The sequence below is a fragment of the Acipenser ruthenus genome, chromosome 41 (assembly GCF_902713425.1).
Source record: "Acipenser ruthenus chromosome 41, fAciRut3.2 maternal haplotype, whole genome shotgun sequence".
NCBI lineage: Eukaryota > Metazoa > Chordata > Actinopteri > Acipenseriformes > Acipenseridae > Acipenser > Acipenser ruthenus.
Window position 1 is genome coordinate 149,570 of NC_081229.1, and position 13,403 is coordinate 162,972.

Consider the following 13,403-nt stretch of genomic DNA (forward strand, 5'->3'; position numbering starts at 1 on the left):
AATATTTTCTTTGAATTAAAGTTATCCCAATAATTCTCAGGTGAATGGAATCAATACAAACCTACCCCTGAAGCTGGACGATGGGAAGGTTTCTGTGATCCAGCAGGGTAAAAACATCATCCTTCAGACAGAGTTTGGGCTGAAGGTTCTCTATGACTCGGTGTACTACGTGCAGGTAACCGTCCCTGGCAACTACCGGAACAAGGTAGGTGGACTTTGTGGCAACTTCAACGGCAACAAAAAGGATGAGTTTGCACTGCAGGGTGGCGGACTCACAGAGAACGTCAATGCCTTTGGGGCCAGTTGGAATATATTTGTGGAAGGCGCCAAGTGCAACCATGGCTGTGACCAGGACTGCCCCCGGTGTGACGAAACCAAAAAGGCCAAGTACAGCACAGCAGACAGCTGTGGGATCATCTCCTCCACAACGGGCCCCTTCGCAGCCTGCCACTCCGTCATCAGTCCTGACATTTACTTTGAAAACTGTGTCTTTGACGTATGTGCCACTGATGGGCTGAGGGATATCCTCTGTAGGAATCTGGAAGCCTACACTGCTGCCTGCCAGGATGCTGGAGTCATCATCAAGCCCTGGAGGAACGATGGGTTCTGCCGTAAGCAATTCATTGTTTTTCTTTTTACAATTGATATAATGAGTATGTTACACTAGTGTTTTAAGAAGTATTGAATTAAGTGGGGGTTTTTATGTATTTTAAATATTTCTGTGTCTCATTTTAGCAATGACTTGTCCAAAGAACAGCCAATACGAGGTTTGTGCTGACACCTGTCGCAGTGCTTGTGCAGGTATCATCGCCCCCCTCACCTGCACATCTCAGTGTTATGAGGGCTGCCAGTGTGACCCTGGCTTTGTGTTTGATGGGGAGCAGTGTGTATCCTCTGGAAACTGTGGTTGTTCGCACAATGGGAGATACATGAAGGTCAGCCCCATTCCTCGTTCTTTTACTGTGATGGTTCTGAATATCAACATATTCTTTTGGTGACTGTGAAATATGAGTTTATGAAGCTATTTGGTTGTGACAGAGGATATCAATAGCAAAATCGTTTCGAACAGTAATTCCTTTTACAACAGAAAATATTTCATTGTGGATTATAAAATCAATTCCTGTGCCGCTACATGGTCTCTGGCAGAGTGAGATCCTGTACAGTGTGATACACTATCTCTAGATTCCTGATCAATTTGACCCAGTTACAATGTATTGACTTTTCTTCACAGGTTGGGGAGTCCCTGATGTCTGCAGACTGCTCCAGGAAGTGCACATGTAACCCCAAGGGAGCAGTGAGCTGTGAGACAATCCAATGTACCACTGGGTGTGCTGTGCAGAATGGAGCCCAGATCTGTTTAGATGAGCGTGAGTTTGATAATGGCACTGTTGGTTTTAATGGTGGAAGGAAAGGTCAGAATGGTGTTGAATTGTGATGGTAATAATTGATTTGTGCCTTACTGTGGTAGACTGTCCTGCTGCTGTTGAACACAAAATGTCTTCCATGTATTGTTGAAATGGTTGTTCCTTGTATTCATCTTAATTCTGGTATTTGAGATGATGTGGTCTATTCCTTTTTCTGCTCTGATCCACTCCCCTACCTCAACAATTTCACTGATCCTGAACTACTTCTCCTTTCCTACGCACCTGTAGTTGTGGATCCATGCACAAGTAAGCAGTGCAGGAATGGGGAAACTTGCCAAAAAGTGGACAACCAGGCTGTGTGCTTACCACTATCGAAAGCTGAGTGTATCGCTTGGGGAGATCCACATTACCGCACCTTCGATGGACGAAGCTTCGATTTCCAGGGCACCTGTACCTACACCATCGCCAAGACTTGTGGGGACAAAACCCTACCCGACTTCAATATCGAGGCAAAGAACGAAAACCGGGGTAACACACGAGTGGCCTATTTGAAACATGTAAACGTCCAGGTCTATGGCTTAACGATAACTATGGCCAAGTCTGAGAATGGCAGAGTGAGGGTAAGAACTATGTAGTTATTCCTGAGCATCATTGCATCAACACCACAAAACGTGTGGATGTGATGTTTCCTAGATGTCTAAAATTATATTTCTAAGTTTGTAAATATTAATAAAATGTATTGTTTCTATTCCAGGTAAATCAGAATGTGTTTTTCTTGCCCGGCAGTCTCCAGGATGGGAAAGTAAAACTCTATCAAAGTGGAGGTCTTCTTGTCCTGGAAACCGATTTTGGTCTCAGATTGTCCTATGACTGGAACCACTACCTCACTGTATCAGTTACAAGCACCTTCCTTAATCAACTGTGCGGGTTGTGTGGAAATTACAATGGTGACTCAAAAGATGACTTCATCATGGGGGATGGAGAAGAGGCCGACAATGCTGTGTCCTTTGGGAGAAGCTGGAAAGTTAAAGATGATGATCCTGCATGCTGGGACGACTGCATTGGAGAGTGCAAAACCTGTGAACCTAGCCTCATTTCCAAGTACCAAGGAGAGGAGTTCTGTGGTCTGCTGGCCAAAGCGGATGGGCCTTTCAGGGACTGCCATGCAGTCATCAAGCCAGAGCTCTTTATGGATGGCTGTGTCTACGACGTGTGTTTGAATGACGGGTTTAGTGTTTTCCTCTGTCAGGCTTTGAAGACCTATGCAGATGTGTGCCAGGCAGCAGGGGTTAAAGTATACAAATGGAGAAATCAGTCCCAATGTCGTAAGTATCCATGCAGCAAAATGTTTCTATACCGCACACACCTTTAAAAGAGCAGTAAATATAATGCACTTTTTCTGTGCTAGCTGATTATATATATATATAATTGGTTATTTTGAAATTATTTGCTACTTTATATACTTAGAAGATAAACGGTGTCCAAATATGAATATGCACAGTATATTGTGGATAAGAAGCATGGAGGCATTCAATAGGCACTCAATTCCCTTTAATTCTGTCTTGTCCCTGTAGCTCTGACATGTCCTCCTAACAGTCACTACGAGTCCTGTGGCAGCGCCTGTCCTGCATCCTGCTCCAACACTAGCACTTCTGTCAATTGCAAGCTGCCCTGCACCGAGACCTGCCTGTGTAATGATGGCTTCGTTCTCAGTGCTGGAGAGTGTGTGCCCGTCACGAAATGTGGTTGCACCTACCAGGACCGATACTACCCACCTGGGGTCAGGCTGTGGTCTGACAATAACTGCGAGCAATCATGCATCTGTGACGAGGGCACTGGCAAAGTGCAGTGCAGAAACACAAAATGCAAGTCCTTTGAAGTTTGTAAGGTAGTTAAAGGAGTGAGGGGTTGTTACTCCAACAGAAAGGCAACATGCAGTGCCAGTGGGGACCCTCACTACATCTCCTTTGATGGAAGCAAGTTTGACTTCCAGGGAACCTGCTTCTACCAGCTGGCGGCTGTCTGCAATGCAACTGATGAACTGGAGAAGTTCCAGGTGCAGGTGCAGAATGAGCACCGAGGCAATAAGGCTGTGGCTTACACACGGCTCGTACAGGTCAACGTGTACGGCCACATCATCATCGTCAGCACGGACCATGCTGGGAAGGTCCAGGTGAGTGTTTGTGTCCACTTTAGTAAAGCTAGCAAATGACTGAAAACTACACCATTAAATAAATCATAACAGAATATTCATAATTCCTCACAAAACACTACATTCGTTAGACACTTTTTATTAGATTTCATTCCACAACAAATAGCAAACAATTTTGTCTCTTTCTTACCAGGTGGACAACCTTTGGGTGAACCTGCCCTTGAGCCTGGAGAACAATAGATTATCAATACAAGAGAAAGGCTGGAGCGCCATCATTCAGACAGGTTTCGGACTACAGGTCGCTTTCAACTGGCACAGCCGAGTGGCAGTCACTGTACCTGAAAGTTATGCAGGAGCTATGTGTGGCCTGTGTGGAAACTACAACCAGGATAGCAAGGATGACTTAACCATGAAGAACGGGCAGCTGACCAAAGTCCCAGCAGAATTTGGAGCAAGTTGGAAGACAGAAGACATCCCCGGCTGCAGTGACCAGTGCAAAGGAACGTGTCCGAACTGTGATGTCACTCAGAAACGTCAATATGAGACCAATGAATACTGTGGCATAATCACGGATCCGACTGGGCCATTCAGGGATTGCCATGCCAAGGTGCCCCGTACAAATTTCTTTGATGACTGTGTGTTTGATGCCTGTCTTTACAAAGGCATGCAGTCTGTTGTGTGTAAGGCCATTAGTGGCTATGTCACCGAATGTCAGCAGGCTGGAGCCCAGGTTTATGAATGGAGAACAGACACATTTTGCAGTAAGTGTAGTTTTTATTTTATTCTTCTCTAAAAGGTATAGTCCTACTTGAAACAGTGTATGGATTATTTGAATTTTACTCCCTTCAGCTCCTGACTGTCCTAAAAACAGCCACTATGAGGTGTGTGCCAGTGGATGCCCTTCCACGTGTGCCAGTCTCACCACTGGCACACAGTGCGATGCTTTGTGCGAGGAAGGATGCCAGTGTAATGAGGGATTCATTCTCAGTGGAGTCCAGTGTGTCCCCATCTCCCAGTGTGGCTGCATGTACAGTGGCCGTTACTACAAGGCTGGAGAAATGTTTTTCCCTGATGGATTGTGCACGAGTCAGTGCACGTGCGGTGCCAGTGGAGCTGTGCAGTGCCAGCCAATCACATGCGGGGAGAACGAGGTGTGCAAAGTACAGAATGGTGTGCAGGGATGCCATCCCCTAGGGGAGGGGAAGTGCACTGCTTCTGGGGACCCACACTACACCTCATTCGATGGGCTGAAATTCGACTTCCAGGGCACCTGCACCTACACACTGGCAAAGCTCCTGTACACGAACAGCAGTCTTACACCTTTTGAAGTGCAGGTGGAGAACGAGAGCTACGGCAACAGGAAGGTGGCTGTCACTAGAATGGTGGTCACGAAGGTGAATGGCTATAGCATCACCATGGAGCAGAAGGTCCAATGGAAAGTGAAGGTAAGCTGACAGGGAAGAGTATCTCTTCTGTCATGTTTTGTTATTATGCAGGAAAGCACTATTTGAGAGGTCCTGTCATTCAAAATACAAGCAGGAACATTGCGTGCCTGTAATTATTCCTAAATCTGTCATGGAGTTTCAGGAATCTGGAATTTTTGTTGGATGCAATGAACAAAATATTGTATTTAGTCTAGAAACAACTTGTCCCTTTCTGTACAGTTAATATATTTATTCAAACAATTCCCAATCAAAGAATCTGAATGCTTAATGAATCTTTCTGTTTGCATTCTTTTTTTGTTTCCTTACAAGAATTAAAATTATCCCAATAATTTTCAGGTGAATGGAATCAATACAAACCTACCCCTGAAGCTGGACGATGGGAAGGTTTCTGTGATCCAGCAGGGTAAAAACATCATCCTTCAGACAGAGTTTGGGCTGAAGGTTCTCTACGACTCTGTGTACTACGTGCAGGTAACCGTCCCTGGCAACTACCGGAACAAGGTAGGTGGACTTTGTGGCAACTTCAACGGCAACAAAAAGGATGAGTTTGCACTGCAGGGTGGCGGACTCACAGAGAACGTCAATGCCTTTGGGGCCAGCTGGCAAGTCTTTGTAGAAGGAGCCAAGTGCAACCATGGCTGTGACCAGGACTGTCCACGGTGTGACGAAACCAACAAGGCCAAGTACAGCACAGCAGACAGCTGTGGGATCATCTCCTCCACAACGGGCCCCTTTGCAGCCTGCCACTCCGTCATCAGTCCTGACATTTACTTTGAAAACTGTGTCTTTGATGTGTGCGCCACTGATGGGCTGAGGGATATCCTCTGTAGGAATCTGGAAGCCTACACTGCTGCCTGCCAGGATGCTGGAGTCATCATCAAGCCCTGGAGGAACGATGGGTTCTGCCGTAAGCAATTCATTTTTATTTTTTTACAAAATATATCATGAGCATGTTACACTAATGTTTTAGTAGTGTTACATTTAAGTGTTTATTGATTTTTTTTAAAAACGTATATCAACTATTTATCTGCATCTTATTTTTAGCAATGACTTGTCCAAAGAACAGCCAATACAAAGTTTGTGCGGACACCTGTGGCAGTGCTTGTGCAAGTATCATCACCCCCCTCACCTGCACATCTCAATGTTATGAGGGCTGCCAGTGTGATCCTGGCTTTGTGTTTGATGGGGAGCAGTGTGTATCCTCTGGAAACTGTGGCTGTGTGCACAACGGGAGATACATGAAGGTCAGCCCTATTCCATGCTACATTCTTTCCTCACGATTTAAATCATTTTTCTGTGCTTGGTTTTATGTGGTGTCATTCTAAAATTACCAATTTCACCTTAAAAGAAAAGTCCATCCAAGACTTTAAAAAAGACTTGCCTTGAAACTCCATAGCATAATACACTATAAACTTTGAAGATGTTCTTTTACCTTAGTTGTTGAGTTGCCCTTCATAGATGACAGATGGTTTACAGACTTTTTTAGGAATGGTTTGTAATTCAGAAGTACAATTAATTTGTAAAACAAGACTCCCATGCAGAGTGTGGTTTTAATAAATCCAGGTTTTACCAAGAGCTTAAATTAGCCACTGTGCAAACGGTTTTCTCCTGCATAGAAATAACTGTGATTACTAATTGCTTGTCCTTGCAGGCTGGGGAGTCAGTGATGTCTGTCGACTGCACCAAGAAGTGCACTTGCTTCCCCAAGGGGGTTGTGATATGCGAGAGCATTAGCTGCGCCACAGGGGAGCGCTGCCTTGTGCTGGATGGAGTGCAGACGTGCCAACAGGACAGTAAGTACAAATCCACGCATCTCATATTTAAAGATGCAACACTATATCCCTCAGCACATGGCTATCATCACACGTTACCCATCCCAGTACCGACAAGGCCCGATCTTGCTTTACTACATGAGATTTCTGAGAGCACAGTACCTTGCTGTAAGAATAACCAATGCTGATTTTTTTAAAGGACTGTTCCTCTGCAGGTGTTATATTGTTTATTTTGAATATACCTAACATAGAGATCATTATTTTCTTGCTTCTGTAGTTGTAGACCTTTGTGAGAAGAAACAGTGTCAAACTGGAGAGCAATGCCAAGTAGTGAAAAATACCCCGGTGTGTGTCCCAGAATCCAAGGCTGAGTGTATTGCTTGGGGAGACCCACATTACCGCACTTTTGATGGGCAACTCTTCAGTTTCCAGGGCACCTGTACCTACACCATCGCCAAGACCTGCGGGGAAGATGCTGATCTGCCCAGATTTAATATCGAGGCAAAGAACGAAAACCGGGGTAGCACACAAGTGGCCTACTTGAAATATTTCAATGTTCAGGTCTACGGCCTCGATATAACTGTGGCAAAGTCTGAAAATGGTCGTGTGAGGGTAAGAGACGCCTATAGTCATGATTTAATACGCCCCCCGATGGCTCAACCATAACCCTAGCCTTAACCCTAAGCTCAGCCCTAACACTATTCCTCCTTCTCCTGAGACATAAGAATACATAAATCCTCTATACTTTCCTGCAACAAATCCCCAGTCAATCATCCCACAATTACATTTTTGTGGTAAAGTATATAGTCTCCCGAGGAGAAAAAAAGAGAAGACAATCACTGTATCTCAGGATGTCTATCTTTCAATGACTGTTGAAAGACATGCACCAAGACCTACAACAGCAGTTTTAGCAAGGCTGCAGTTGCCAACGTAAATAAAATCAGTCCAGTCCAAAACTGTTTGCCTCATAGTCTTTGCTCATCACAAAAGAAAAATAATAACAATGATAATAATAATACATTGCACTGACCTCTCATCCAGTGGCCAGCTATTCCTCCAGCATGTAACTTCATTTTTTCCCCTTCTTTGTTTCCACCCTGTTTAGGTCGACCAGAATGTGTATTTCTTGCCTGTCACGCTCCAGGATGGCAAAGTGAAAATCTATCAAAGTGGAAATCGTGGTGTTCTGCAGACTGATTTTGGCCTCAGGTTAACCTTTGACTGGAACCACCGCCTCGCTGTGTCTGTTCCCAGTGCTTTCCTTGGTGCGCTATGTGGGTTGTGCGGGAACTACAACGAAGAATCAAAAGATGATTTCCGCATGCCAGATGGGCAGCAAGCCAAGAATGCTGTGTCCTTTGGGGGAAGCTGGAAAGTTGAAGATCATGATCCTGCATGCCGGGATGACTGCAATGGAGAGTGCAAAACCTGCGAGCCCAGTTTCATTACCAAATACCAGGGAGAGGAGTTCTGTGGTCTGCTGTACAAAGCTGATGGGCCTTTCAGGGACTGCCATGCAGTCATCAAGCCAGAGCTCTTTATGGACGGATGTGTGTACGATGTGTGTTTGAATGATGGGTTCAGAGGTTTCCTCTGTCAAGCGCTGAACACCTACGCCGATGCTTGCCAGGCAGCAGGAGTAAAAGTATACAACTGGAGAGAGCAGTCCCAATGCCGTAAGTATCTGTTATCCCTAGTTTAAATACACCTTTGGTGCTTCAGCTGTCATAGTTGGTGTAACATCTTTCTTTTGCAATCCTAATTGTTTCTGTCTTGTCCCTGTAGCACTGACATGTCCTCCTAACAGTCACTACGAGTCCTGTGGCAGCGCCTGTCCTGCGTCCTGCTCCAACCCTAGCGCGTCTGTCAATTGCAAGCTGCCCTGCACCGAGACCTGCCAGTGTAACGATGGCTTCGTTCTCAGTGCTGGAGAGTGTGTGCCTGTCAAGAAATGTGGCTGCACCTACAAGGGCCGATACTACCCACCTGGGGTCAGGCTGTGGTCTGACAGTAACTGCGAGCAATCCTGCATCTGTGACACAGGCACTGGCAAAGTGCAGTGCATAAACACAAAATGCAAGTCTTTTGAAGTTTGTAAGGTAGTTAAAGGAGTAAGGGGTTGTTATTCCAACAAAAAAGCGACATGCAGTGCCAGTGGGGACCCTCACTACATCTCCTTTGATGGACGCAAGTTTGACTTCCAGGGAACCTGCTTCTACCAGCTAGCAGCTGTCTGCAATGCAACTGATGAACTGGAGAAGTTCCAGGTGCAGGTGCAGAATGAGCACCGAGGCAATAAGGCTGTGGCTTACACACGGCTCGTACAGGTCAACGTGTACGGCCACATCATCATCGTCAGCACGGACCATGCTGGGAAGGTTCAGGTGAGTGTTTGTGTCCACTTTAGTAAAGCTAGCAAATGGCTGAAAACTACAGCATTGAAGAAATGACAACAGAATATTCATAATTCCCTACAAAACATTATTCAATAGATAGATGAACACTTTTTATTACATTTAATTCCATAACAAACAGCAACTGATTTCTTCTCTTTCTTACCAGGTGGACAACCTGTGGGTGAACCTGCCCTTGAGCCTGGAGAACAATAGATTATCAATCCAAGAGAAAGGATGGAGTGCCATCATTCAGACAGGTTTCGGACTACAGGTCGCTTTCAACTGGCACAGCCGAGTGGCAGTCACTGTACCTCAAAGTTATGCAGGAGCTATGTGTGGCCTGTGTGGAAACTACAACCAGGATGACAAGGATGACTTGACTATGAAGGATGGGCAGCTGACCCAAGTGCCGGCAGAGTTTGGAGCGAGCTGGAAGACTGAAGACATCCCTGGCTGCAGTGACCAGTGCAAAGGAACATGTCCGAACTGCGATGCCACTCAGAAACGTCAATATGAGACCAATGCATACTGTGGCATAATCACGGATCCGACTGGGCCGTTCAGAGATTGCCATGCCAAGGTGCCCCCTACATATTTCTTCGATGACTGTGTGTTTGATGCCTGTCTTTACAAGGGCATGAAGACTGTTGTGTGTAAGGCCATCACTGCCTATGTCACCGACTGTCAGGAAAAAGGAGCCCAGGTTTATCAATGGAGAACTAAAACATTTTGCCGTAAGTGTTGTTTACTTATTTTAAGTATTCTGATGGTAAAAACATATTGATGTTGATAGTTGGGGCTGGGGAGTTGAAAGGTCACATTGTATCATGATTTGAATGAAATGAAAGAGAGAGCAATGTCCTGGCACCCATGATTCTCCAGACAAAACCAGGTTATATTATAATAATTCAATACTGGAGAAACAGAACCCAGAAGCACTCATAAAACCACAAAGGAAATGTAAAGCTACGTTAACAAAATAGCTTGTCCCTCAACATATAACTCACTAAATACAGGGCCCATTTGTCAACATTACACATTATTATTGTATTTTTTCTCCTCTCAGCTCCTGACTGTCCTCAAAACAGCCACTATGAGGTGTGTGCCAGTGGATGCCCATCCACGTGTGCCAGTCTCACCACTGGCACCCAGTGCGATGCTTTGTGCGAGGAAGGATGCCAGTGTAATGAGGGATTCATTCTTAGTGGAGTCCAGTGTGTCCCCATCGCCCAGTGTGGCTGCATGTACAGTGGCCGCTACTACAAGGCTGGGGAAATGTTTTTCCCTGATGGATTGTGCACGAGTCAGTGCACGTGCGGTGCCAGTGGAGCTGTGCAGTGCCAGCCAATCACATGCGGGGAGAACGAGGTGTGCAAAGTACAGAATGGTGTGCAGGGATGCCATCCCCTAGGGGAGGGGAAGTGCACTGCTTCTGGAGACCCACACTACACCTCATTCGATGGGCTGAAATTCGACTTCCAGGGCACCTGCACCTACACACTGGCAAAGCTCCTGTACACGAACGACAGTCTTACACCTTTTGAAGTGCAGGTGGAGAACGAGAGCTATGGCAACAGGAAGGTGGCTGTCACTAGAATGGTGGTCACTAAGGTGAATGGCTATAGCATCACCATGGAGCAGAAGGTCCAATGGAAAGTGAAGGTAAGCTAAGCAGGTCTACTTGTCTTTTTATTTTGACTTGTTTATAAAAGGTATTGACAACTGACAACAGTTCATTACATCATAAATGTAATAACACATGTATTTACTAAAGATTTGCATCATAGTAAAATAATCTACATGACTCAAAAAACTGATTTACATATAAATGATTATAAATGCTGCAAGTGAGGAATGTCACAGTGAGATCTGTGTTTACTGATCCAAGTGGGGCATGATGTTGAATGCACGAAGCATATTAAGTTAAAACTGAATTGACAATAGCCAGCATAAATAATACTTTAACAAGACATTGGAAAATTGGTTTTACCACATAAAAGCCAGTTGCACATTACTTTTTTATATATCTTGTCTGCATAACAACACTGGAAACTATACATTTCCCCTTTTCCACCACAGCTCAATGGGATCTCAACAAACCTACCCCTGAAGCTGGACGATGGGAAGGTTTCTGTGATCCAGCAGGGTAAAAACATCATCCTTCAGACAGAGTTTGGGCTGAAGGTTCTCTATGACTCTGTGTACTACGTGCAGGTAACCGTCCCTGGCAACTACCGGAACAAGGTAGGTGGACTTTGCGGCAACTTCAACGGCAACAAAAAGGATGAGTTTGCACTGCAGGGTGGCGGACTCACAGAGAACGTCAATGCCTTTGGGGCCAGCTGGCAAGTCTTTGTAGAAGGAGCCAAGTGCAACCATGGCTGTGACCAGGACTGTCCACGGTGTGACGAAACCAACAAGGCCAAGTACAGCACAGCAGACAGCTGTGGGATCATCTCCTCCACAACGGGCCCCTTTGCAGCCTGCCACTCCGTCATCAGTCCTGACATTTACTTTGAAAACTGTGTTTTTGACGTATGTGCCACTGATGGGCTGAGGGATATCCTCTGTAGGAATCTGGAAGCCTACACTGCTGCCTGCCAGGATGCTGGAGTCATCATCAAGCCCTGGAGGAACGATGGGTTCTGCCGTATGTAGATAACTCTCTTTTGTGGGGGGGGGGGGGGGGGTGAGATCAACTTAAGGGTGTCATCAACCAAAGCATGTGTCTATTTTACTTTAATCCTGAGAGTTTTACCCACAGATGTAGCAGGGTTAGTTATAGTAAAAGTGCCTCCCAATCACCTAACCCTAGCAGTTGTGGCCCTTACGAGGAACCCCCATATGGGGTTTGGGTGGCTTATTATTGCTGTTCTTTGAGACTTCCAACAAATGTCCATATTCAAGCCAGGTCGTTGCAAACACTGTTAGTGTATTTTTTTTCTTTTTATTACCGGAATTATAATTTGGATTATTATTTGCAAACCTTACTGTATTCACAGGGTGAGTGTTTTTGTTGTTCTTTATTTCAGCAATGACCTGTCCTGTGAACAGCCAATATGAGGTGTGCGCCGACACCTGTGGCAGCACCTGTGCCAGTGCCATCGCCGCCCTCACCTGCTCCTCCAAGTGTTATGAGGGCTGCCAGTGCGACTCGGGCTACGTCTTTGATGGGGAGAAATGCGTGTTGCTGAAGATGTGCGGCTGCGTTCACAATGGGAGATACATGAAGGTCAGTCCAGTTTTACATAACACTTATACATACACTCATATAAACAAAAGGCAGCTCTGAGCACTTTTAAAACATGTAGATCTCACTTAGTTTGTTTTCATACAAAGTATTATTTGACAATGTATTATTTATTTATATCTATCCATCTAAACACACACACAAACACATCCTGTAATCACATTTTTCTAACCTAGCTTTTCGTACATTTAACATGTTTTGATTAAATGAAAAAAAACATGAATTGTTGTTTAATGCAATAAATACACCCAACGTTTTAATTTTAAATTCTGGGTTATTATATACAGTTGTTTTAACGGTTTCAGAGGTGCTAAGGAGTCAATAAATTGAAGAAAAAAACTCTGAAAATCTAGTGTAGTAACCACCGCCGAAATACCACCATTTGCCACAACAGTTCTGCGCAGGCTCGTTAAATGACATGTTACTAGTTGTCAAAATGAAACGTTGATCCAGTAACACTGCTCTTCCGTACAGTAGTACATTAGCAATAACCATTAATAAACATTAAGTAATGTTTACTTGCCTGAGCTCCGTGCCAGAAGAGATGCCCGGAACAGTAACTTCACAAGGAGGCCTCGGCTTTTTGTTTACTCGCTCCCACATTTCCGTTATACCGTATTTATGTATTACTAGCACATTAAGCGCAAGCTCTGTTAATTGTCTTTGTAGACAACAATAACTAAGCTAAACTTTCCCTACCGGAATAAAACCTGCCTTCATCGGCATTTATTTTACACGCGCCGGCCGAATGTGGATAAGCCGCACCTCGCTCTGAGGTAAACACACTGACGCGCGCCAACTCTCTGGCCTCCCCTCTGGACAGCGCTCTGATATAAACTCTGAACACAAACAGAGCACTGCGATTGGACAGGTTAAAGAACCAATCAGGCGACTGGAAAAGCAAGACGTTGCTATGATGGAAATAACTGGACATTGTCGTCTAATGTTTGGAGACGGGTCTCTGAGGCAGCTACGTTACAATATACAGTAGTGTGAAAATGCATTAGCAAGATGTGTCATTTAT

The 13,403-nt window shown here is 45.0% G+C and overlaps 1 protein-coding gene across 1 annotated transcript in view; it reads left to right on the forward strand.

Moving 5' to 3' along the window:
* Positions 1–13,403, forward strand: part of LOC117972155 (IgGFc-binding protein-like) — a 30,936-nt gene that overhangs the window by 14,824 nt on the left and 2,709 nt on the right. The window contains exons 18-35 of the mRNA XM_059011131.1: positions 41–611; positions 736–935; positions 1,232–1,367; positions 1,653–1,984; positions 2,119–2,689; positions 2,939–3,537; positions 3,710–4,277; positions 4,366–4,961; positions 5,298–5,868; positions 6,006–6,205; positions 6,613–6,754; positions 7,011–7,345; positions 7,839–8,409; positions 8,519–9,117; positions 9,296–9,863; positions 10,196–10,791; positions 11,209–11,779; positions 12,162–12,361. Of these exons, the coding sequence (XP_058867114.1) occupies positions 41–611; positions 736–935; positions 1,232–1,367; positions 1,653–1,984; positions 2,119–2,689; positions 2,939–3,537; positions 3,710–4,277; positions 4,366–4,961; positions 5,298–5,868; positions 6,006–6,205; positions 6,613–6,754; positions 7,011–7,345; positions 7,839–8,409; positions 8,519–9,117; positions 9,296–9,863; positions 10,196–10,791; positions 11,209–11,779; positions 12,162–12,361 (7,926 nt within the window). The remainder of the gene's footprint in view (positions 1–40; positions 612–735; positions 936–1,231; positions 1,368–1,652; positions 1,985–2,118; positions 2,690–2,938; positions 3,538–3,709; positions 4,278–4,365; positions 4,962–5,297; positions 5,869–6,005; positions 6,206–6,612; positions 6,755–7,010; positions 7,346–7,838; positions 8,410–8,518; positions 9,118–9,295; positions 9,864–10,195; positions 10,792–11,208; positions 11,780–12,161; positions 12,362–13,403) is intronic.